Below are 24430 nucleotides of genomic sequence, written 5' to 3' on the forward strand. Positions count from 1 at the left end.
ACTCTGGTTTCTCAGGTTGAGGCTATGGCCAGGAACGATTTCTATCAACTTTGGTTGATATGACAACTGCATCCATTCCTTGAAGACAGTGATCTCAGAACTATGATGCACTCTCTGGTAACCTCTAGGCTTGACTACTGAAATGCGCTCTACTTGGGGCTGCCTTTGTATGTGGTCCGGAAACTTCTGTTGGTTCAAAATGCAGTGGCTAGATTGGTCTCCAGAGTGTCTTGGATAGACCATATTATGCCTGTTTTAAAGCAATTGCATTGGCTGCCAATAGGTTTCTGGGCAAAATATAAAGTGCTGGTGATTACCTTTAAAGCCCTAAACGGCTTAGGACCAGATTACTTAGGAGAGCGCCTTCTTCTGCATGATCCCCATTACACATTGAGATCATCGAGAGAGATCTGTCTCCATGTACCACCGGCTTGTCTGGCAGTGACTCGGGAGTAGGTCCTCTCTGTAGTCACTCTTAGGCTGTGGACTGTGCTCCTTATTGGCATTCATGGTTTAGCAACTTTGCCAGCCTTCAAAAGACCCCTTAAGACACATTTTTTTCAGCCAGGCTTTTGAAGTACTCTCTGAATGTTTAAAATTTAATGGCTGTTTAATAGTTGGTTTTATTTTGTTTCTATTGTGTTTATTTTTGTGAACCGCCTAGAGCCTGTTGAGTCAGGCGGTACATAAATTTAATTAATAAACAAACTCCCGTCATCTCCAGCTACAATAAATTGTAACTGGGGCTGATGGGAGTTGTGGTTCAGCAACATCTGGAGGCCTCCAGGTTGGGAACCACTGGTCTATACTGACTATCAGCGGCTCTCTGAGCTCCACCTGGAGATTCCAGGGACTGAACCCGGAACCTTCTGTATGTGAAGCAGGCCCTCTGCCACTGAGCTATGGCTCCATCCCATAACATCATATAATTCTAGTAGATACTTTGAACAAGAATATACAAGAACTTATGATACATTTGCACCAAGTTTATTTTAAAAACAAACCAACCATAATGTGGCTTGTTACCAATCTGAATTGCCGGCTCAGAATTTTAATTTTCTGCTTCACTGGTCCTTCTCTTTCAGTATCAAAACAATACAGAAACACACACTTCAAAGGATAATTTTGCTAAGGTGTGATTAATGGGAGGGCAGAACTTTGCTCTTCTACAATAAATAGTGAAAGATAACAATATTTTAGAATTTTGTACCTAATTATCCAGTTTAGATACAAATTATAAGGTAACCCATGCATGAAAGGTCATGCAACAATGAACCTAGCCCCAGAAGCTTTTTTTTTTTTTTTCCCCTTCATTCGTGCAGAACAAGTGGGAAGGCATGAAGCTGGAAAGACAGACAATATAGGCAGAAAATGATATACTAAATCCCAACTGGATGCTCAGAATGTTTTAGGAAGATATGAGGGACAGTGCAACAATAAACCTCCCTGAGCCATTTTTGGAAGGGCGGTATCGAAATAGAATTAATAAATCATCATCATCATCATCATCATCATCTCCTCAAAGCATTTCGAGATAGGAATCTCTTCCTCAAGTGAAAATATGCATCAAGAAAGATGAAAGACTTCTCTCCAATAAGTAACTGAGTTCCTGCCCAGAAATGACTTTTCCCAGCTATAAATTATAGTTGCATCATTCCCCCATGTTGCTCATTTTGGTGTGGTGCAATCCCTGTTGTCTATTCTCAAAACATTTTAAGCAAACTCAGAAGAAAAACCAAAACTAAAAGAAGTTACAGGTTTCTCCAGAAGATTGTGAGCCCTTTGGGGACAGGGATTCATCTTATTTATTTATTATTTCTCTGTGTAAACCGCCCTGAGCCATTTTTGGAAGGACAGTATAGGAATCGAATGAATGAATGAATAAAATGGCTGAAGACACACAAAAAAATTATTTTATTTATTTATTGTCTGTTTAAATATAAAAATAATATCTCTATTTAAAAGTTTAAAAACCTATATAAAACAGTAATGCATAACACACAAAGCAGCAGCAGTTTTAACAGAACCTTCACTTAAAAGCCCAGGTGAAAAGCCACATCTCGTTTCTAAAAACTGTCATGCAGGCTGAGGAGCCGATGCCAGCCAGGAGAGCACTCCAAACCCTGGGGGCAATGACTGAGAAGGCCCCGTCCCACGTGCTCAGTAGCCGAGCCTCTCTCATCTTTGACACGTGGAGCAGAGCCCGCTCCAATGACCTTGCGAAGTGGGCAGAAACCCTTGGAAGCAGGCTGTCCTTCAGATATCCAGGGCTGAAACAAGTTCTAAGTAGTATAAAATTAACAGCTCAGAGACCAATTGTTGTGAGGAACATTCCATCACAGGGTTGCTTTTCACTGACACATATCCAAAGAAATTTTACTAAAAATAAGCATAGTACACCCTTTTGAATGTGCACCTATAAAGGTGCAAAATAAGTTGACTGTGAGGTGTTTGGGTATAGGTGCTTTTAGCATGACCAAGAAACAGAACCTATGTCAGGGTTATGCAAATATGGGATAGCAGTTCTCAAACTCCCACTGAATCCTATGCAACAAAGTAAACAAGCTCCATGATGTTTCCGGGTGAAATACAAAGTGCTGGTTATTACCTTTAAAGCTCTGAACGGCTTGGGTCCAGGCTACCTTCTTTGGTATGATCCCCATCGCCCGTTGAGATCATGTGGAGAGGTCCATCTCCATATACCACTGGCTCGTCTGGCGGCGACTCGGAAGCGGGCCTTTTCTGTAGCTGCTCCTGGTCTATGGAATGCACTCCCAGCAAATATCCAAAGTTTAGGCTCGCTGTCGGCCTTTAAGAGAGCCCGAAAACTTATTTGTTTAGCCTGGCCTTCCAAGACTTGTAATGTGGTGTTGTTTTTTAAAGGTATTTTAATTGGTTTTAAATGGTTTTAGCACTTACTTAGCAATAGCACTTACATTTATATACCGCTTTATAGCCGGAGCTCTCTAAGCGGTTTACAATGATTTAGCATATTGCCCCCAACATTCTGGGTACTCATTTTACCGACCTCGGAAGGATGGAAGGCTGAGTCAACCTTGAGCCCCTGGTCAGGATCGAACTTGTAACCTTCTGGTTACAGGGCGGCAGTTTTACCACTGCGCCACCATGGTTTTTTTAATTGTTTTATATTATTTTTAGCACTGTGTTTTGAATTGTTTGTTTTTATGTCTTTTTAAAGTTGTTGTACACCACACGGAGTCTCTGGATAGGCTGGTTTATAAATGTAATAGATGATGATGATGATGATGATGATGATGATGATGTTGTTGTTGAGTGAGGCCAAAGCTTTCTTCTCATTCTCATTTCAGACACCAGGATCAGCAGCACTGGGGAGGAAATTGAGTACCCACCCAGTTGCCAATAGGTATAAGTGCCCCACTATTTTCTCCCATACAGATGAACTAGAATTACCTACCTTTCCTCCTTCACTGTTTGTTAGACTTGATGGGCCTTTAGCTGGTATTAAGTATTATAGCTGCAGTAGTGATTCTGTACTAAAGTTGTGATCCATTTTAAGCATTCCACCAAGGCATGAAAATTTTCTTTATAAAACATAGATATTACTTGTCCTATTAATGTGACATTTGATGCGGAGAATCGCTTAGATCAGGGATTCTCAGCGTGTGGGTCCCCAGATGTAATTGGACTTCAACTCCCATAATTCCCAACCAAAGGCCACTGGGGCTGGGGATTATGGAAGTTGAAGTCCAATAACATCTGGGGACCCACACGTTGAGAAACCCTGGCTTAGATGAACTGTACAAGCTTTTCAAATTTCAAAAAAATGGGATGAAAATTGTAGTTTAAATTAGAACTTGACAAATCCTAGCCACTAGCTTGTCATGACACCTAGAAATGTACGTGTGGCACCCAGGTAAGGCAATGGATGTGGACAAGTAGGAGGCAGCAAGAAAGGCAAACGTGGATCGCTCCCTTCTCCTCCCGCTCACATCCACATTTGCTCAACCATGTTTGGCCATTGCAGATATATGGGAACTTCCTGTTAAGGACTGACAGAGAGATCTGAGGGAATCCAGGATGTCTTCTGCCATTAAGAACAGCACCATTGCCTCCCTCAGCAGCCCCGTGGAACAACGAGAGAAGGTTTATTTCCCTTGAGCACCAATCACATCAACCTGTTGTTTATGCTGCTGCTGAGGAGAGTCTCACAACTCACCCACCTTTCCTCCCCATACTCAGATCCTAAAAACACACGGCCTGAGAGTTTCCAGTTATGCCTTGCCCCAAGAAACTGTCTGGATAGCCAGAGGGACAAACAGCCTTTTGCACTATAACTGGAGTTTTGATCCTGAAGTATTTAGTGCTGGTGTATGCTGAAGTATTTAGTGCTTCACATGCATGATTCATATTAATGCTTATAAAATTCTAGAATAAACAAGTCTTATGACCACCTTAAGTGGAGCAGCATGGAAATGCTTGACTAACAAGCAGAAGGTTGCTGGTTCAAATCCCCACTGCTACTATATCGGGCAGCAGCAATATAGGAAGATGCTGAAAGGCATCATCTCCTACTGCACAGGAGGAGGCAATGGTGAACCCCTCCTGTATTCAACCAAATAAAACCACAGGGCTCTGTGGGCACCAGGAGTCAAAATCGTCTTGATGGCACACTTTACTTTACCATCACTGAGCAGGGCTTTGAGTCTGCATCTCCATTGTCCAAATTCAACTTTCTATCCACTGTATCACATTGGGGGTAAGACTACCTGAATACCTTACAGGATAATTGCAAAGGCAGTTGAAATCATGCCTATGGGGGAATAGTAAGGAGGATGTTTGGTTAGCATTTAAAACCTGCCACTCTTCTGGCACATCTAGCTAGTGATCCAAATGGTTCCTGCCCGGTCAAGTCACCTCCAGAATTGGGGCCACTGTCCTTAATTAATAGCAAGGAGACCTGCTGGGGAAAGTACCGACTAAAATTATTAGTTCTAATCCGAGCTCTTCTCTGTCTCTGGTTTGATATTCTCTCACACTGTACACACATATCAACTGCATTTCTTTGTTAGTGAAGAAAACTGACATTTTTGCTTCAGGGCATGCAGAATCTCCAGGGAGAACCAGACAACATCAGCTACAGCCTGAATGTCTGTGACTAGAAGTTTCTGACATACACAGATCAGAATATTAATATCATGCAAATAGAGCTATTAACAGTTTTTCCTAATAACATTAGAAAAGGACAAGGAGCCCTCAGGCAATTTTGGAGTCATGAGATACTTGAGCTTAACATGCATGGAATGTTTATGCACTGCTCAGCCAGGGTTTAATATAGTAGACGTTTGCTTTCCTACACCCATATTGAGTTGCCTGCTGACCTCTGCTGGCTTCAGTGAGAAACAATTTTACTTTTCAAGCTGCATTCCAGGGAACCTGGGGTTCTTGGGAACTTAGCGGGTGTCGCTTCATGAGACAATCAGTAAACACCAGACATGCTACCCTAAAAGGCAACTTGCCCAACTAAGATCTTTCTCTAAAATGTGAAGATGCAGGAAATGTTAAATAATATATGGACTGGTTACCCAATCAATTCAATAAAAACAGCAGGGAACAGCAACCACAGGACCAGTATTTTTATACACACATCACCCTAGGAGCTTCGTGCGAAAGGATGGCTAATGCATTTCCTCAATAAACGCATTTGGCACAAGCGTTTGGTTATCTGTATGGCAGATCTGGGCAAATGTTATTTGGATCTAGGAGCCAGTCCAAACATTTGACTCTTGACAAAATTACCAGACGTGGTGACAAAGACTGTGAGGGGGAGGGTAAATGAGATTCTCTTCCTCCCCTTTACAAGTAACATACTTAGAACAGGAACAGGACATCCTGGGACAAATAAAGATGTCATAAAATGACTCTGCCTCTGAATATCCTAGTCTAGGTGCCACAGTTAAATTTCTAACCTGTCACCTGGGATCTGTCAAGCCCTGCTTTGACATTTTTTACCTTTGCGACACCCCTGTGAAATTCGTCACCATTATTCTCATTCCACAGATAGGAAACTGTGGCCAAAGCTTCATCATGTACTCAGACACAGCAGGAATCCATGGAAGAGGTGGGATTTCCCAACCTAAAGCTACTAGACCATACTGCATTTAAAGATAAAATTTGGTGAGACATTAGAGAAAAGAGCTCCAAAAAGTGTGAGGCAGACATTGAGAAAAGGTCTTTCTTACATGGCCTTGGTATCCATATTTGATACATAGGTGGCTATTTTTTGGAACCACCACAAAATACTGAGCAGCAAGTGGGCACGCTACTTACAGCATATATACAGCCTTCCAAGTTCATACAATCTCTTTGTCCTCCAACACAGGACTGGTTCACATGCATGTCGACACTCTATCAAGTGATGGCTTGCATGCACAAAAGGCAATTTCAGATCCAAAACCAGAGAAAGAACTTTGATGTCGCCTCCTAAGAGCTGTTTTTCAACGGAGCAAACTCACAGATTCAGTCACCAGTCAACAAGCATACTAACATATACAGGCATGTGTGAGCCAACCCTTTATGTTGCCCCTCCCTCCACTAAAGAAGGAGGGTCAACGTAAGTGAAGTTTTAAAGTTGTAAATTTTAGACTTTTTATCTGCATTTTAAACTGCTTTAATTGTTGTATTTTTAGAATGTGAACCACCCAGAGACTTGTGTATGGGGCGGTATAAAAATTAAAGAATTTTATTTGCTCTCTAGGCATTACTCTCTTCACATATCCCTCAGCCTAGCCTGCCTCACAGGGTTGTTGTGTAGATAAACATAACCATGTACATCACTCGCCTTGGGGTTGTCTTTTTAACGGAAGGCGGTATATAAATGCAACAATAAATAAAAAATAAATCACTCTGGGATCCTTGGAGGTAAATCAGGCTATAAATGTAATAAATAAAATAAATACCATTGGTCTGTCTAGCTCAGATTGTCTACACTGATTGGCAGTGGATTGCCAAGATTTCAGGCAGGGTTTTTCCCCAAACCCTTTCTTTGCTCCTTGATAAAAAGAATCAGTCCTCACTTAAGTTTTAATACCTGTTGAGACTGCAGCAGGTTCCTCACACTACCTGCCCAATTATGACTTATCACAGTAACTGAAATGGGAAAACTACAGTCATTCTTAACATAACCAGATTAACAGCACTAAATGACAAAGCACCAGATAGATTTCTCTGTGAGCCAGACTGATTTAATATGACAGGATTCCAGCACTGCTCGGTTCACTCTTAGCACAGTGGTCTCCAAGGTAAAGAGGAAGGGGGAAATTATATACGGCACAATGAATTCATTGCTGCCCGATAAAACACGGTTTTAAACAAAAGGCTTAAGTTTCAGACAGGCATCAAAGAGAAGGGAGCATGTGATCCTTCCAAATAGCCAATTATAACACCAAAAAAAAAAAAAAAATTAAAGGGCTGTTCTCAGAACTGATCAAAGAAAACGAGCTGTTCATTAAACATGTCATGTCTGCTTTTCACATAGTCAATTAAATAACCCTAACATCCCCAAAACTGAAGAAATAAGTGAATCAACCATGTATTATGAGGCTAACCTAACAACAACTAAAGCTGTAGTTGACTTATGATGTTTAAATAAAAGTAGCTTTGTATCTTACAAGAACTTGGTTCTTTGAGCGAATTCTCCAAAAGTAGTAGAGGTCGCTGCAAACATAATTGGACTTTGGAGCATGTGGATTAGTATTACTTTTTGAAAACCATCATCCATTTGAGAAAGAGCTACATCAAAAGAGGTCACCAGGTTGGTTTGTATTACATCACTCTCCATACTATGGACTTCACCAATCCTCCAATGCTACATATTTGGTTTCATTGATATGATTTCCAATCATTTATGTTTTGTCTCATCTGAGATTGTAAATATTTTCAATTACAGAACTACACTGGATTAAGTTGTTGCTTACTTTTCATTGCATGGTTAGTGTATAGTTTGGTGGGGATCTTGTTGTTTCTTGTTGGTTTGATCTTAGAGATACCAGTATACACTATTTATCTTCTAAATAAAATAAAGTTCATGAGCAGGGGAAAGTTCCTATCAGGCCTCCTCTACTAATCAGGGCAAGTATCTAGAAGGGAAATTTTTAGACACAATGGGACTTACCTCTGAGTAAACACACATTGGATTGCACTGTTAACCAGGTTTCCTGATTAACATTTTTTGAAGCTGGTTAATCCTGATTATGGATGAACTTGGTTAGCCGTAGCCCTGCATACCAACACTTTCTCACTGAAGTTAAGGTAGAAAGAAAGAATGTGTAGGAAGGAATTCATGATTTAATGGCCTGCTCCTGATCTGTGGTTAAGAGGGAACGACCCTTACATCCTCCCAAGCCCTGTATAATTTATAACTGTACTTCTTGCATTGAAGATTCAATGCCTGGTCCATACAGAATGAACCAACAGGTAGAGTTTTGAGACAAATTAGTACAGGCCTTGACAAATTTTATTTGGATCTAGGAGCCAGCCCAAAAATGTAGGAGCCAGACAACAGAACCTAGGAAGATGCCTTATACAGAGTCAGACCATTGGTCCATCTAGCTCAGTACTATCTACACAGACTGACAATGGCTTCTCCAAGATGGCAGGCAGCCCTATCTCAGCCCTATCTCTCTCAGCCCTATCTTGGGGATGCCAAGGAGGCAACTTGGAACCATCTGAAGATGCTCTTCCCAGAGCGGCCCCATCTCCTAAGGGGAATATTTTACAGTGCTCGAACATGTACTCTCCCATTCAAATGCAAACCAGGGTGGACCCAACTTCGCAAAAAGGACAATTCATGGCTGCTATCACAAGACCAGCTCTCTTCCACACTTGCAAAATTATCAGTTTGATGGACATTGTGGAGGAAATGGGTAAATGGGCTTCTCTTTATCCCCTTTATAAATAACATTTAAAGAACTCTACCTCTGAATATTCCAGTCAAGGCACCACAATTAAGTTTCTAGGCACCATGGCTCCCTGGTGCCTGGGATTTATCAAGCCCTGAGAGTGGGCTACAACACTCGGACAGCAGGCGAATACAATGTTTTAAGTGTTCTTCCAAACGGAGAACTATTTGTTTTTAATTGCAGAGTTGCTTTGTTTTACATAAGGCAGCACTCAAAATTATCAGTGTACAACAATTATTTGTTGTATTGTTTTTATGCCTGTTTTTATGTTTTTATATTTTTAACATGATATTTTTATTGTCTTTTTATTGTATGTTTTTAACTTTTGTAAACCGCCTTGGGGTTATCTTTTTAACGAAAGGCGGTATATAAATGCAAAAATAAATAAATAAAAAAAATAAAACCTGAAGTGATACACTCCTCTCACCTCGGGACCCAACCATTCCATTCTGTTGCATGAGTAGACCACACTCAAGCTACACAAAATGCATCCAGGTCTGCAATTCTGAGAGCACCAACATCACCTAGTCTTGATTATTCAGCAGCTGGCTTCATCAAAAAATTGCAATTTCCATCTTTCTGTGTTAAATTTAACCAAAAGGACTGGGCTGAAACAAACTCTATTTCATCCATGTTTCCACTTTACAACCTATTTCTGACTTGTAATAATTTCATAAACTTTCCCTACATTAAGAGAGCCACCTAATGGCTCAGCGGGGAAATGGCTTGACTACCAAGCCAGAGGTTGCCGGTTTGAATCCCAACTGGTATGTTTCACAGACTATGAGAAACACATATATCAAGCAGCAGCAATATTGGAAGATGCTGAAAGGCATCATCCCATACTGTGCAGGAGAAGGCAATGGTAAACCCCTCCTGTATTCTACCAAAGCAAAGAAAACATAACTTCTACCAGCTTATCTGACAAAGAACGTAAGAAAAGCCCAGCTGGATTAGGCCCAAGGCCCATCTAGTCCAGCATCCTGCTTCACATACTGGCCCACTAGATGCCTCTGGGAAGCTCACAGGCAAGAGCTGAGGGCATGCCCTCTCTCCTACTGCTACTCCCCCGCAACTGGTATTGAGAGGCATCGTGCCTTTGAGGCTGGAAGTGGCCTATAGCCCTCAGACCAGTAGCCATTGATAAGCCTCTCCTCCATTAATTTATCGAAACCCCTCTTAAAGTCATCCAGGCTGTTGGCTGTCACCACATCTTGTGACAGCGAATTCTATAGGTTGATTATATGTTGTGTGAAAGAGTAGTTCCTTTTGTCAGTCCTAAGTTTCTTGGCAATCAGTTTCTTGGGATGACCCCTGGTTCTAGTGTTACGCGAGAGGGAGAAATACTTCTCTCTATCAACGTTTCTCCACCATGCATGATTTAGGGAGGCTGGCTGAAGGTGGAATGGCTGAAGATGGGCACAGTTCTTGGATGGGAGGAGCCAAATCCTGATTGGTCTCAGCCCAGCCAATGTGGAGGACTGGCTCTCTGATTTTTAACTCAGTTGCTGCAAAGTGGGTATGCTGCATATGGATGGGCAGAGATCCCGAAGACAAGATGGAGAAGAAAAGAATAGCAGTGGATTTCTAAAGAAGGTTAATCCAAATAACCCCACACTCCCTACCAAAACACTCCATATGGTAGAGCCTCCTGAGGGCTGTCAATGCATGCTGTGCTCAGGGACAAGCTGGCAGCAAAGAGAGGTGGGGTTGAGTTATACAGGCAAGAAACAGGAAGGAAAGAACTGTGCACAGGTCACATGCAGTGTTCCCTCTAAGGCGTGCGCATGTGCACACGCTCACAAGTTTTTTTTATATCCACTCAGTTAATTTTAGATCCCGCTCAGGTTGAATCAGGAGGGCCCCATTCTGAATGCATGTGCACACACTGCCTTGATACTGCCGCCCAGAGAAAAACACATTCTGCACACAGATTGGGGGGGGGGGAATTAGAGGGAACACTGGTCACATGTTCTCTGAGCTCAGTTGTCTTCCACCCAGATAATTCAAGCTCATTCAAGCTGCAAGAGACTATGCCCCTTCATAGCTTAAAGCAGGGATGGTCAACCTGGGGCTCTCCTGCTGTTGTTGGACTGCAACTCCCATCATCCCCAGCTGCAGTTGCTGGGGATCATGGGAGTTCTAGCTGGCTGAAGAGCATCACATTGGCCATCCCAAACTGTCAGGGGGCATATTGCAGAGAGGGAAAATTGGTCTTGGAGAACGTGCATCCTCCAAGTCTCATACCATTTCACCATAAAAATGTTCATGGGTCCCCACTTTTATTCTTCACAAGTCAAACCTATATCCAAAGACATGAAAAGAGGGGCAGAAAAGCAGCAATAATTTTTGAGCAGGATATTTCTAGAAAAGTATGGATGCTGGAATATGATGTAATTTTTTTTACCAACAAAGCCTCAGTTCTGGTAGAGCAATAAAGGGACAGGATAAAATCAATGTTTAGTGAAGTGCAAGTGCTTCATATATTTTGTTCACAAAAATGTAAAAGACACGATCATTATTATTATTTGAAGCATTCACCACTTCATACCTCCAATGTGGTGAATATTGCATTTCCAAGATAAGAATTTCAATTAGTTCATTCTAATTGTAATTCTAGCTTTAGAACAAAGCGTAAGATATTAGTTTTTCAATCCTTTTCGCATTAGCATCAAAATTAGCATGAAAGCAGGTATTTTCTGTAGAAAACAGGTGGGAGGAAATGAAAAATGAATACGAACCATCTCCCTGCTGAGCAAAGAGGCACCTTTTACAGTGTCAGGTCTCATGTTTAGCAGACGAAGACCAGCTGTCCCTATCCAGACCCAGAACAGAATCCTTCCAGTGGATGTTGCTGGTGCCCTCCCCCACCCCACATTTCTTTTTATATTGTGTCAGTCCTTTGGGGAAAGGAAACCTTCTCATTTCTTTTCCTATGTAAACTGCTTTGATAACTGTTTTTTGCTGGAAAGCAATTTATACATATTTGTAATATAATAATAATCCTCACCTCAAAGAAAAGCCCTGATAAATTAAGAAAGTGCTACCAGCAACAGTAAGCCACCTAATGGTGCAGTGGGGAAGTATCTTGCCTAGGGAACAAGGAGTTGCTGGTTCGAATCCCCACTGGTATATTCCCCAGACTATGGGAAACACCTATAATCATCTCATACTGCACAGGAAAGGCATCATCTCATACTGTGTGGATGATGGCAAAGGTAAACCCCTCCTGTATTCTACCAAAGACAACCACACGGCTCCGTGGTCGCCAGGAGTAGACATCGACTTGACGGCACAACTTTACCTTTACCAGCAACAGTAAGTACAACTTCTCGCTCCCACACTCAGAAGTGAGTAAATTTTCTTGGGCTGCCTTAAGGTACTGGCCACAATCATACGTAACCCGAAGCCAGAGTTGAAGGAGCCTCCGGTTGAAATTTGTGTATGTCCAAATGTGTGCAACCACAATTCAGACCGAAAACCTACCCACAGATTGTTTATTTATTTATCATATTTTTATACTACCTGATATGTACATCTCTCTAGGTGGTGTACAAAATTTAAAATATTTAAAAGTCAACAGAGATTAAAAAACATGAAACAATAAAAACATAAAACAGTTATTAAAACAAATTATTAAAATTATTACAATTGATTCTAATTAAAAGCTTGTGAGAACAGGAGAGTCTTGAGGGTCCTCCTAAAAACAAACAAAGAAGGAGATGCTCTTATTTCAGCAGGGAGCAGATTCCAAAGCCCTGGGGCAGCTACAGAGAAAGCCTGGTCCTGAGTCGCCACCAGATGAGCTGGTGGCAACCATAATCGGACCTCTCCAGAAGATCTTAAAAGGTGGGAGGGTTCGTGACAAAAGAGGCGCTCTCTTAATAGCCTGGACCTAAGCCATTAAGAACTTTATAGGTAAGAACCAGCACTTTGTATTTCACCCAGAAACATATCGGCAGCCAGTGCAGTTCTTTCAAAACAGGTGTTATGTGGTACCTTTGAGTTGTCCCAGAGACCAATCTGGCTGTCGCATTCTGTACCAATTGTAGTTTCCAGACTACATACAAAGGCAGCCCCACATAGATCGCATTACAGTAGTCAAGCCTGGAGGTCACCAGCATATGTACCACTGCTTTAAGGTCATTCACCTCTAGAAATGGAAGTAGCTGACGTATCAGCCAAAGCTGATAAAAAGCACTCCTGGTCACTGCCTCAACCTAAGAAACCAGGAAGAGTTTTGGGTCCAGGAGCACTCCCAAGCTACGTACCTGATCTCTCAGGGGGAGTGTAGCCCTATCCAGAACAGGCAGATCTAAACCATCTCTTGGGTCCTGCCCCCTCCCCCGCCCCCCCGTCAGTACCTCCATCTTATTTGGATTAAACGTCAGTTTGTTATCCCTCATCCAGCCCATTACTGCCTCCAGGCAGGCATTTAGGGAAGAAATGCAATTTCCTGATGAAGTCAACATAGAGAAGTAGTTCTGGGTGTCATCAGCATATTGATAACACCCTGCACCAAACCTCCAGATGATCTCTCCAAGCTGTTTCATGTAGATGTTAAAGAGAATCGGAAACTGTATGGAGTCTTGTGGAACTCCACACTTCAGTTCTCACTTTGCAGAACAACAGTCTGCAAGCAACACCACCTGGAATTTACCAGAGAGTTAAGAGCAGAAGCATTCATTGTAAAACAGTGCTACCCAATCCCACCTCCCTCAGGCAGTCCAGAAAAATACCATGGTCAATGGTATCAAAAGCTGTAGAGAGATCCAAAAGGATCAGCAGAGTCACACTCCCTCTGTTGATAACCAGTTGAAGATCATCCATCAGGCCGACCAAGGCAGTCTCAACCCCATGGCCCACACGAAAGCCAGTTTGAAACGGGTCTAGATAATCTGCATCATCCAAAACTGCCTGGAGCTGAGAGGCCACCACCCACTCAATCACCTTGCCCAACCATGGAAGATTAGAAACAGGTCTGTAATTAGCTAACTCTGAGGGATCCAGTGCAGCTTTCTTCAAAAGTGGTCTAATAATAGTAATAATTCATATTAGGAGTTTCCCTCCCCAGACTCCGATTTGTACAGGTTGAGTACCCCTTATCCAGACTGCTCAGGACCAGAAGTGTTCCAGATTTTGGACTTTTCTGGATGTTGGAATCCGGATTTTGGAACAAGCATAAAAGAAAGCGAAGAAGGCAAAGATGGTGTCAAAACACATGGCGCACAGCTCGGAGCAGCAGCATGCTGCCAGGAGCCGCTGGAAAGTTACCAAGCCACACATGCTGCGCTTGAGCGAGTGGCTTCTCCTGCAGGCAGTCTGTCAGCAGTGGCCCCCCTGCAGGATTCCCTCTCCATGCTCTTGGGCCTCCAGGGCAAAAAGCCAGCTGATGTGGTGATGGGAGCCATCTTGCCGCCCACGAAACTGGAGGCTGCCGCACTTGTAGGGAGGGAGGACACAGAGCCTCCTTAAGCGCCCTGGTACCGGGCAGAGCACTTCTGGCCCCAATCAGAACACAGTGTAGGAATCTGTGAGCAAGTGATCTGAGGCGTTTTTTTAATTTTTGTTACGGCATGGTGTCTGGATTTTGGATCATTCCAGGTTTCGGATGTCTGGATAAGGGATACTCAACCTGTACCTTCATTTTACATGCAAACATGGCACCACAGTCCCCCACTGCGGCAACCAGAGTTGAGGGAGAAAGCTCCTCCCTCGCTCTGGCTGGCTGCCAGGGCTGTCCTTCAGTCAAGAAGGAAGCCCATGCAACCAGATCCCCCTCCTTTCTGCAGTCTCTGTGACTGCAGTTCGCTTCCTGTCCATTACATGCGAATGCAGACAGGAGATCGGGGGGGGGGGGGAGCAGAACCGCGAGTCAGTTGGACCCGCAGTTTCGCATTACATGCAGATGCAGCCGCTATGTTCTCTGATCTTTCAAACCATGGTCTAGAGAACAGTCTCCTCCCCCGCTCATTCACAAGAACACTTTCTCATGTATTAAACCTCAGTTCATCCAGACATCTAAACCAGCAGACTGTGGTTTGTGCAAATGCTCCCATCCACGACGGCAAAACAAGTGGGGGTGGGTTGCGAAACCAGGATCGCAGAGATCAGGATCAAACCATGGTTTGCAATACCAGTTTGGAGAAATTGTTCACACTGCAGTCTGCTGGTTCAGACATCACATCATGCTCTGAGGATACCAGGAATTGTTCAGTCAGGCATACAAGGGCAGGAGGGGATACAAAGACAGGAGAAATGTGTGGCATATTTCTGATCCTTATGACAATAGTTTGAAAGATGGGTGATTGTGATGTCTGAATAAAACCTTGCTATGTTGCAGTTACATTGTCTTGTGCAAGCTACTTCGCAAACAAATATTCAAATGTCTGTTGAATCTCTCAACTTGTCAGGATAAGATCTCCCCTCATCCAAGCTAGCTGTAGCCAGAATTCACCAAACAATGAGGTTATTGTCATGATCTTCGAAAACCAGGTTAGGGGAGCCCAGCCCTATAAGGTTTTCAGAGGTTGTGTGCTGCAATGGTTGCCTCGCAGTTCCCAGCAGCAAACCTCCTTAACTGCCCCCATCCTTAAAGAGTGCTCCACTAACCCCATTTCACCGATCATTAGTTGCCATGGCGCAGCTCCCCATCATGATGACTCATGAGGAGACCCCCAGCCGGGAGGCTACAGCAAGCCTCCCAGCCTTGGGGGTCTCCCCAGCATGCCCCATGCACTCTTGTGGGACATGCTAGGACTTCTGGAGGTCGGACGACCCCCGATCCCGTGACCCCGTGACAGAGCCGGTAATCATGTGGGTGGTCGATCCGGCCGCCCAGGGCAAGCTCCCTGCTCATCTGCGGGGAGAGAGGGCTAAGCCCTGGTTAGGCTCTATTCACGGATCATGTGTAGAGCCTCAATATACATATTGTTTCTATCTTTTAAGTTCTTTACACAATTGTGAGTATTTTACTGAGAACTATCATTGTCAGTGGTAAGTAGACATGTGCACGGTCCAGAGCAGTCCGGACCGGCACCGAAGGGGGGCCTTCCTTTTAGGGCAGGGAGGGCATGCTTACCCCTCCCGCCTCTTTGCCCCCGCCAGCCCCCGTATTTAACAGAATAACAGGGTGCTGGAAACCAGCCACCCCCACCGCCGCCCGCCCCCCGCCGCGAGCAGATTTACCCCAAAAACTACCGATACCACTGCCGCCGCCACCGTCGCCCGCCAGCCCTCCCTCCCTCCCTCCCAGCCGCCCGCCCGAGTCCTCACCCGATGCTTTGTAAATAACGAGAGGAGCTACCGAACAGAGCTCCTCTCGCTAGGAAGTCCTGCAGCATATTGAAGCTTTGCGTGCGCGCATGCGCGCGCCGCAAAGGACACCAATCGCCGGAGGCCTGGTCTACCCGCCTTTTCCCGGCGGGTAGACCGGGCCTCCGGCGATTGGCGTCCTTTGTGGCGCGCGCATGCGCGCACGCAAAGCTTCAATATGCTGCAGGACTTCCTAGCGAGAGGAGCTCTGTTCGGTAGCTCCTCTCGTTATTTACAAAGCATCGGGTGAGGACTCGGGCGGGCGGCTGGGAGGGAGGGAGGGAGGGCTGGCGGGCGGCGGCGGCGGCGGCAGTGGTATCGGTAGTTTTGGGGCTAAATCTGCTCGCGGCGGGGGGGGGTGGCGGTGGGGGCGGCTGGTTTCCAGCGCCCCGTTATTCTGTTAAATACGGGCGCTGGAGGGGGCAAAGAGGCGGGAGGGGTAAGCAAGCCCTCCTGCCCTTAAAGACATACCCCCCACCCGGACCCGAACCAGCCAGGGCCGAACCGGTCCGGCAGTTCGGCCATTCTTTAGAATGGCCGCCGGACCGGTTCAGACACACCCCTAGTGGTAAGCAAAATGGGAAAGCAACTATTAGGAACAGCACCAGGAGGGTTGAGGAGAGCACCGGTGGGGGGGGGTCCCCTACTCACATACATTATCACTGTCACTCCTCTACTGAAGCCCTTGAAGACTGTGTAAATAAACGGTCACTGCCACCCACTCCTGACAGATCCCCAGCCTCTCTGGCTCAGGAAAAAAGGGCTCTGTTAAGCAGCAACAGCTGCCATGGAGGGAAGGACAGAGGAGGAGAACATCTCACTCATTATTTTTGACCCCACTGATGCTAACCTTCTTTGAAGCAAAAACATTGGTGCTAGCAGGGTCAAAAAGAGTGAAAAAAGATCATGCTCCACTCCTTCCACTAAGAATATCCCTCCCACTAGGAAGTGGGACATCCCAGAGGCCCTGAATCATTTTTTAAAAGGGTCTCTGGGGAAAACTTTCAAATCCCAGCGGAAGGAGAACGCTATAATAGCAAAGGAAGTAGAGCACAATTGTCTCATATTCCTTTGGTTCCCACCAGCTTGGGCTCTCTCCCTTCCTTGACATCTCTGGTTAGCGGTATATGGGCCTCAGTAGGAGCTTGACCATGCCAACCACTGGCTCTGGAGCCATCCCTACATCCTACAAGAGGCTGGATTGTTTCCACTCACACAGGGGCAAAACCCTCCACCTGTGAACGAATAATTGCAAAAGATTGCTCCTATTTCAATATTAGAAACTAGAAATGCTGCTGCACACCCTTTGATTAATTTTAAACTGCTGAAAAATCACAACTCACGATGTTCAACGATGTCTCCAGACAAGAAAATCCAATTATATTTTTAAAAATCTTACAAATTGTACATGGTGGATCGCAAAATGTCAAAAGGAATGAACGCCTTTATTTTAAGTCCTTTGCTGCCCCCTTGTGTAGAATTTCAATGGCTTAAGCTACAATCCAGATACAGCTCATAAACCTCCATTCCCTGCAAAGGTCAAAACCTCTTGTCTACCACAGTTTATGACTTCCCCCTACTCCAGTAGTTAGCAAGATCCATTATTCTAGCCTGCTCCCCGGCACAGAAGTATACATACATGTGTACCCTGGCTAATGCAAGATGATACCCTACAGTGACACAAGGTCTGCTTCACACATTCCATTTTTAGGCATACACTCTCCAAAAACTGAAGTGTGAATGGGACAAGCAGGGATTTTAAGAATACCTGTATATTCGTCATCAGAGAGTTCCACATCAAGTCTACAGATAGTGACAAACCACACAGTGTAATGCATCAAAGAGCCCTTAAGTGACATCCTATCTGTAGTAAGAAAAAGCAGGGTTACTCAGCTTCTATCATTGCCAAGAAACTCACCTTTAATATCATAGAAACACAGGAAGCTGTCATATACTGAGTCAGATTAGAGTCTATCTAGCTCTGTATGCTCTTCACAGACTGGCAACAGCTTCTCCAAGGTTGCAGGCAGGAATTAGGGATGTGCGGACCGGTCTGGAGGTTCGAGATCAAACCAAACCAGCCCCCCGCCCAGTTCCATCTGTGAATTTTTTTGAAAACTTTTAAAAAATAAAATAAAGATACCTGCAGCCCCTTCGGGGGGCTTCCTGTAAGCCGCGGGTGTGTGGGTGTGTCCGCAAAGGTTCCTCGCCCCCCCCCCCCGCTGGCCTCTGAAATCACCGCCGCGGCCAGGTAAAAAGGTCTCTTTTCAGCCCATTCGGGCCTCGTAACTGTGCGCGGCAACCATTTTGGCCACCGCTGCACATGCATAAATGGCCTCTGCAAGGCCTGGCATGGCCCATGGCCTTGCAGAGGTCATCTGTGCATGCGCGGACCGGACCAGGGTGGTTTCGATGGGGCCGGACCAAACTTGGCCGGTCTGGTTTGAGTCCAGTCTGGACTCGAACCGAACCGGGCCAGCCGGTTCCATGCGCACCCCTAGCAGGAATCTCTCTCAGCCCTCTCTTGGAGAAGCCAGGGAGGAAACATGAAACCTTCTGCTCTTCCCAGAGCAGCGGCTCCATCCCCTGAGGGAATATCTTACAGTGCTTACACTTCTAGTCTCAAATCCATATCCAACCAGGGCAGACCCTGCTTAGCTAAGGGGACAAGTCATGCTTACTACCACAAGACCAGCTCTCATATCATTGCTGGCAGAAGAAGTTTTTGTGGAGTTCAACAATGCCCCAGAATGCCAGGGGCATAGGATGTCACATAAAAGGCCGGAGAGCCACACCCACCTGCAAAGCACAGGATGCCACTCTAGCCGCAGTGGTGCAAGCCTCTGGTAGGACCACCCCACCTGAGAAAAAACAGATCTATAACTCCCAGTTCTCCCTGAGCCCTCCCACTGGTCTTAACAAGGTGGTGTGTGCATGTTAATGCTAATGCTGCACTGGTCACTTCCAGCACCAGTAGAACAATATGGACAATGTGATCAGCATACCCAAATCTAGGCAGCAGAGCTCAGGCAAGGCCTCGGCAGATGATTTTGTGCTCCCTCGTAATCAAGGGAACCATTTAAGGAGAGAGCAACTGCCACCACTCTCACGTTTCATAGATTCAAGTAGGGATGTGCACGGAGCCACGGAGGCATGGTCCGGCACTGGAGGGAGTGTGTCTTTAAGGACGGGGGGGGGGGTAGTACTTAACCCCACCCCACCCCGGCACTCTTCCCCCGCCCCCCGCCGCTGGACTTTTCTAAAGCGTTCTTGGAGCAGAAGAGTTCCTCCCTGCCGCCCCTGCCCCCATCATTGACTTCCTTCCAACAAGCCGAAAAAGCTGGTGGCGCGCGTGCGCCTGTCTCCGCTAGCGCGCACGAGCCGCATACATCATTGTGATGTATGTAGCGTGTGCGCCGCTGGTGACGGGCATGCGTGCGCAGCAACAGGCGCATGTGTGGCGCCAGCTTTTTCGGCTTGTTGGAAGGAAGACAATGACGGGGGCAGGGGCGGCAGGGAGGAACTCTGCCGCCCCAAGAACACTTTAGAAAAGTCCAGCAGCAGGGGGCAGGGGAAGAGCAGTGGGTGGGATAAGTACTACCCCCCCACCATTAAAGACACACTCCCCCCCACCCACCGGACCGGTCCGGAGGCCTTTTGCATGGCCCCGGACCAGTCCATGCACACCCCTAGATTCAAGGAGATGCCTCTGAATTTTTTTGCGAATCTTTCCTACCACTTTTTCCAAAGAAAACTCCAGGCCTTCCTCCTATGCAACCCTACCCTTAATTGCAGGGGTGTAACAATAATAGGGCAAGGGGAGACAGTTGTCTGGGGGCCCACTGCCTTGGGGGGCCCCCAGAGGCAAGTCACATGACTGACTCCCCCAGCCACACACCCGCCCGGGCTTCCTTCAGTTGTATTCTTAGTACTCCAGGAGTGTTAAGACCTGGAGCTACCAGAACAGCATGTCTTTCTCTAGTACCATTAAATGGCTTGCATCGTCCACAATTTACAAAACCTTTTAAATAATTTAGGATGATGTTCTATTGTGGCACATAGGAGATAGATAGATAGACAGATAGATAGATAAATAGATATAAAATTTTACTATGCTTTTTGTAACCACTATTCAGCCTCATTTAAGATTTCTTTACTCGATGAGCTGAGCTTCGGGGGGGGGGGGACATTGTAAAATCTTGTCTCTGGGCCCACTCCAACCTTGCTACGCCCCTGCTTAATTGAGATCTCTTCTTCCAGGGATAAGACATACAGGGCATGGTGGCTAGCTTGCTAATACTCTTGAACTGGAGTGCTTCTGCATCATTCCTAGTATAAGGTAAAGCCAGGGGATCTTTCTATTAGATTGTCCTCTTTATCCATGGGAATTACTGGAGATTCAGAACTGTGCTCACTTTGCCTACCTCAGCTTTAGGAGAAGGCTTTGAAGAACTATTATTGGATTAATGACAGCATGATTAAAAAGAAATCAATATTAAACATTACATCTGTGCCCTTTTCTTTTACTCATATTAGTTTATTGTATTTTGATTAACATTGTGCAAAGTGTAGCAAATCTGTGAGGTGGGGGAGAGAATCACATTTCCATAAGTAAGTTCAGTTTCAAACCGGTTCTCTGTAGGGAGATAAGTACCATTCGTTAAAGAGGCACCACTGTGTAATTTCTGCTGTGCAGTGCAATTTCAGCTAGGTAAGAAACAGGAGATGCCAGAAACTAAAAAGATAACGTAACATACAGCTTACCATGAAATACACCATTGTCCACCAAAAAATGCCTGCAGTACTGCAGACAGCTTCTCTTATCCAGGTTCCAGTAACTCATTGTTAGGAGACTTTCTTCTCAGCATCAAATACAATTATCCTGTGAAATTAAAGAGGAGATCAAGGTATTGTTAAGGTGGAAGTGATCATTCTGTAGAAAGGGAGAATCTTCTAATAGTATTAGCCCAAATAAAAATATTTTGTATTAATTTCTGTAGAAAAAGATACCCTGCTTTACCTAATGGCACAGCGGGAAAGTGACTTGAATAGCAACCCAGAGGTTGCCGGGTCGAATCCCTGCTGGTAAGTTTCCCAGACTATGGGAAACACCTATATCAGGCAGCAGCGATACAGGAAGGTGCTGAAAGGCATCATCTCATACTGCATGGGAGGAGGCAATGGTAAACCCCTCCTATATTCTACGAAAGAAAAACCAAAGGGCTCTGTGGTCACCTGTAGTTGACATCAACTTGATGACACACTATACCTTCGCTTTAATAGTTCCACAGTTTTTGTCTGCGCATCAGTCACTTCTGGGGTCAGTAATTAAGAATATGAATATTTATAGAACGCTTTTCAACAAGAGTTCCCAAAGCTGTTTACAAATAAATAAATAAATAAAAATAGCTCCCTGTCCCCAAAGGATTTTTTTTTAGCTGCTTTATTGTATTTTAAAATCTTTGTTCCCAATCATTGATTGATTTTAACTGTTTTGTGATATTTGTGAATCGCCCTGAGCAATTCTGTAAGGGTGGTCTAGAAACTGAATGAATGAATGAATGAATGAATAATCTGGAGTGGGGTGTGGGCAGAGACATAAGATAGACATCAGCAACAGCCACTGGAGGGATGCTGTGCCAGGGATGGCTAGGGCCAGTTGCTCTCCCCCTGCTAAATAAAGAGAATCACCAGTTTTAAAAGGTGCCTTTTTTCTCAGTCCATCATCAAGGTACCTAAGTAGGAAAAGAAAAGCCAGTATGCCAAAGACATGGAAGGTACACAATGGTGTTCAACTATAAAAATGACATACTTCATAAGATAGATCAGAATATAATTGTATAACCACAAAAGTGGATTTTATGTTCCTCAGAAGGAGGTACTCACTGCCTCTTCACTGTTCCAATCTCTCCAAGGACAGGGAATCAACTCCACCCTTTTCTAGAGAATAAGCATATCCCAAAGTCTTTCTCCATTCTTTCAGGTTATTGTTATGCCCACTGTATCCGTTTTCATTTGCAACTAAGCTCTCCAACTCCCCCATCTTGGCTCAATGACTTCTAGTATTTGCATATAAACATTTATACATTGTTTCCCTTTCCAGATGTTGTTTGGCCTGCACCTTCTCCCCTGCAGCCTTTTGATCTCTTTGACGGGCTGTCATATCCTCCCCAACTCTCATGTCCAAATTCTCCCTTATCCCTTTTTAATGATCCAAAACACATGCAGCTTCATACCTTAGGATTTCGCCCGCCCTGAATCAGACACAGCCCAGCTCCTGGCTGCTTCCCCCTACCCCAGGGACCAGTTTAAAAATTAAGCACCAGCAGTCTCGTTTCATTGTGACTGAAGTGGAAAACATCCCTTTGTCCAGGTTCAGCTTGTCCCAAAACGTTCCCCACTGCCTACCAAATCCAAATACTTTCCCATCCACATGTTGAGACCTCTCAACTTCACCTGTTGAGCTATCCGTGGACATAGAACAGGTAGCATTTTCCAAAAATGCTGCCTGGCTATGTTCAGTATCTAACATAGCCATTATATGAACCTGTCCATGAGTTAAGGTAATCTCTAGGAGATCCATGTCCCAGTGCCCCACCTTTTGAGGCAATGCAGGCAGCAGATGCAGAAAGGGCCTCTTTAGTGATGAAACCCAAATCATGGAACTTTCTCCCAAGAGATGTGCACTTGGCACCTTCATTGTTATCTTTTAGGCAACAGGCACAGTTCGTCCCGTTCTCTTGGCCTTTAGTGGTCTCTCTGAGAGCTTACGGTATTTTTATTCACCCCCAATTGATCAGCTGTGTTTTTATCTGCTGTTTTGCTTTTATCGGTGTTATAATGCCTTGCTGATTTCTTTGTTTATATTGAACTGTTAGCTACCTCGAGACATTATGGCAATGCAGGACACAAAACTCTTAAGTAGATGCTATGATCAAGAAACGGACCCCAGGGTTCGTTCTGCCACAGAAACAGAATGGCACAACTACTTCTCAGGATGGATTCTCAGAGGCTTCAAGAAGCATGTTTAGCCACCCACAACCCAATGGTGTTCCGAAGTGCACCCTTTTATTTCCTCCGATTTAAATGAATTGTTGCCATTCACTCCTATGGAATAAAGAAAAGAGCTGACCTTGGGCCCATTGTTGGGGCCACTCTATCCTCAACAGCCTGTGCTCCATTCTCACTGATAGGGATTCCTCAGGGGGTGCAATTTCTCTGCACAGAGCACGCAGCAGTACAACGAACCCTTCACCCAGACCCCTGCAATATACAAGCCCTACATTCACACACACTCAATCACAGTGATTTCCTCCAAACATAGCCTGCCAATCACAACTTCATAACCTGACAGTTTGTAAACCGTAGTTAAGTCACAGCTCCCAAGATCAGACAACGCATGGAACTGTGGTTTAAATAGCCAGGACTCTTCCAGCACAGCTCCTACCGGTAGTGAGAAGGAGGGAACTCCTGCAGGTTTGGAACTCTTTAAGCTCAAGTTCACAATGGTCTGAACTAGGCCAGTGATTAGTATTTTGCTAGTTAATAATGACAGTTAAAGTGAAAATGCATAATAAGCAAGGTCAATAAAGTGAAAGATCTATATAGAGCTGAAAATCTGGTGCCTGCACTCAACCAGCTGAAAATCCTTAACAATTAGCCTTCAGAGCCTGTAGCCGTTTTGAATGTTTGTCTACCGTTTTGTGGCATCAGCCCCAAACAATGCAAACAATTGTAACTATTATTTTCAAGGACTAACATATAACTCATTAAGAAGCTGATCATTAGATTTCTCTCCACAAGGCTTCCTTTGTTCACATCATTTTATTCAAGGCATTTTTACAAATTGGAAGGAGGCTGTACAAAATCCATCTCATTGAAAAAAGGGTCTGTTAGGAAAGATATTTTTTAAAGTCAAACTCTCAAAAGCATGCATTCAGAGGGATTAAGGCATGTACTGTTTTCCTTCCACAATGGAGTTTGTCCAAAAAAATGTGGTTTCTCAAAAGACAAAGACTTTTCTTAAGACAAAGAAGTGGCCAGAATTTCCAAGAAAGAAAACCACTCCAAACTGGAGGGGGGGGACTGAACACAATAGATGCAGGCAGCATGGTGTGGCTCACCATGGCAGAGCTCAAAGTGGTCCCAAACCAGGCTCCTATCGGTTCAGGACCATT

General features: G+C 44.7%; 1 protein-coding gene across 3 annotated transcripts in view; it reads right to left on the reverse strand.

Moving 5' to 3' along the window:
• Positions 1-24430, reverse strand: part of PLCH1 (phospholipase C eta 1) — a 204264-nt gene that overhangs the window by 156493 nt on the left and 23341 nt on the right. For all 3 annotated transcript variants that reach the window (XM_053309997.1, XM_053310000.1, XM_053309998.1), the window contains exon 2: positions 21018-21135. In XM_053309997.1, coding sequence (XP_053165972.1) covers positions 21018-21096 — 79 coding nt within the window. In that variant the 5' untranslated portion in view covers positions 21097-21135. The remainder of the gene's footprint in view (positions 1-21017; positions 21136-24430) is intronic.

Source organism: Hemicordylus capensis, chromosome 3, assembly GCF_027244095.1.
Source record: "Hemicordylus capensis ecotype Gifberg chromosome 3, rHemCap1.1.pri, whole genome shotgun sequence".
Lineage (NCBI taxonomy): Eukaryota > Metazoa > Chordata > Lepidosauria > Squamata > Cordylidae > Hemicordylus > Hemicordylus capensis.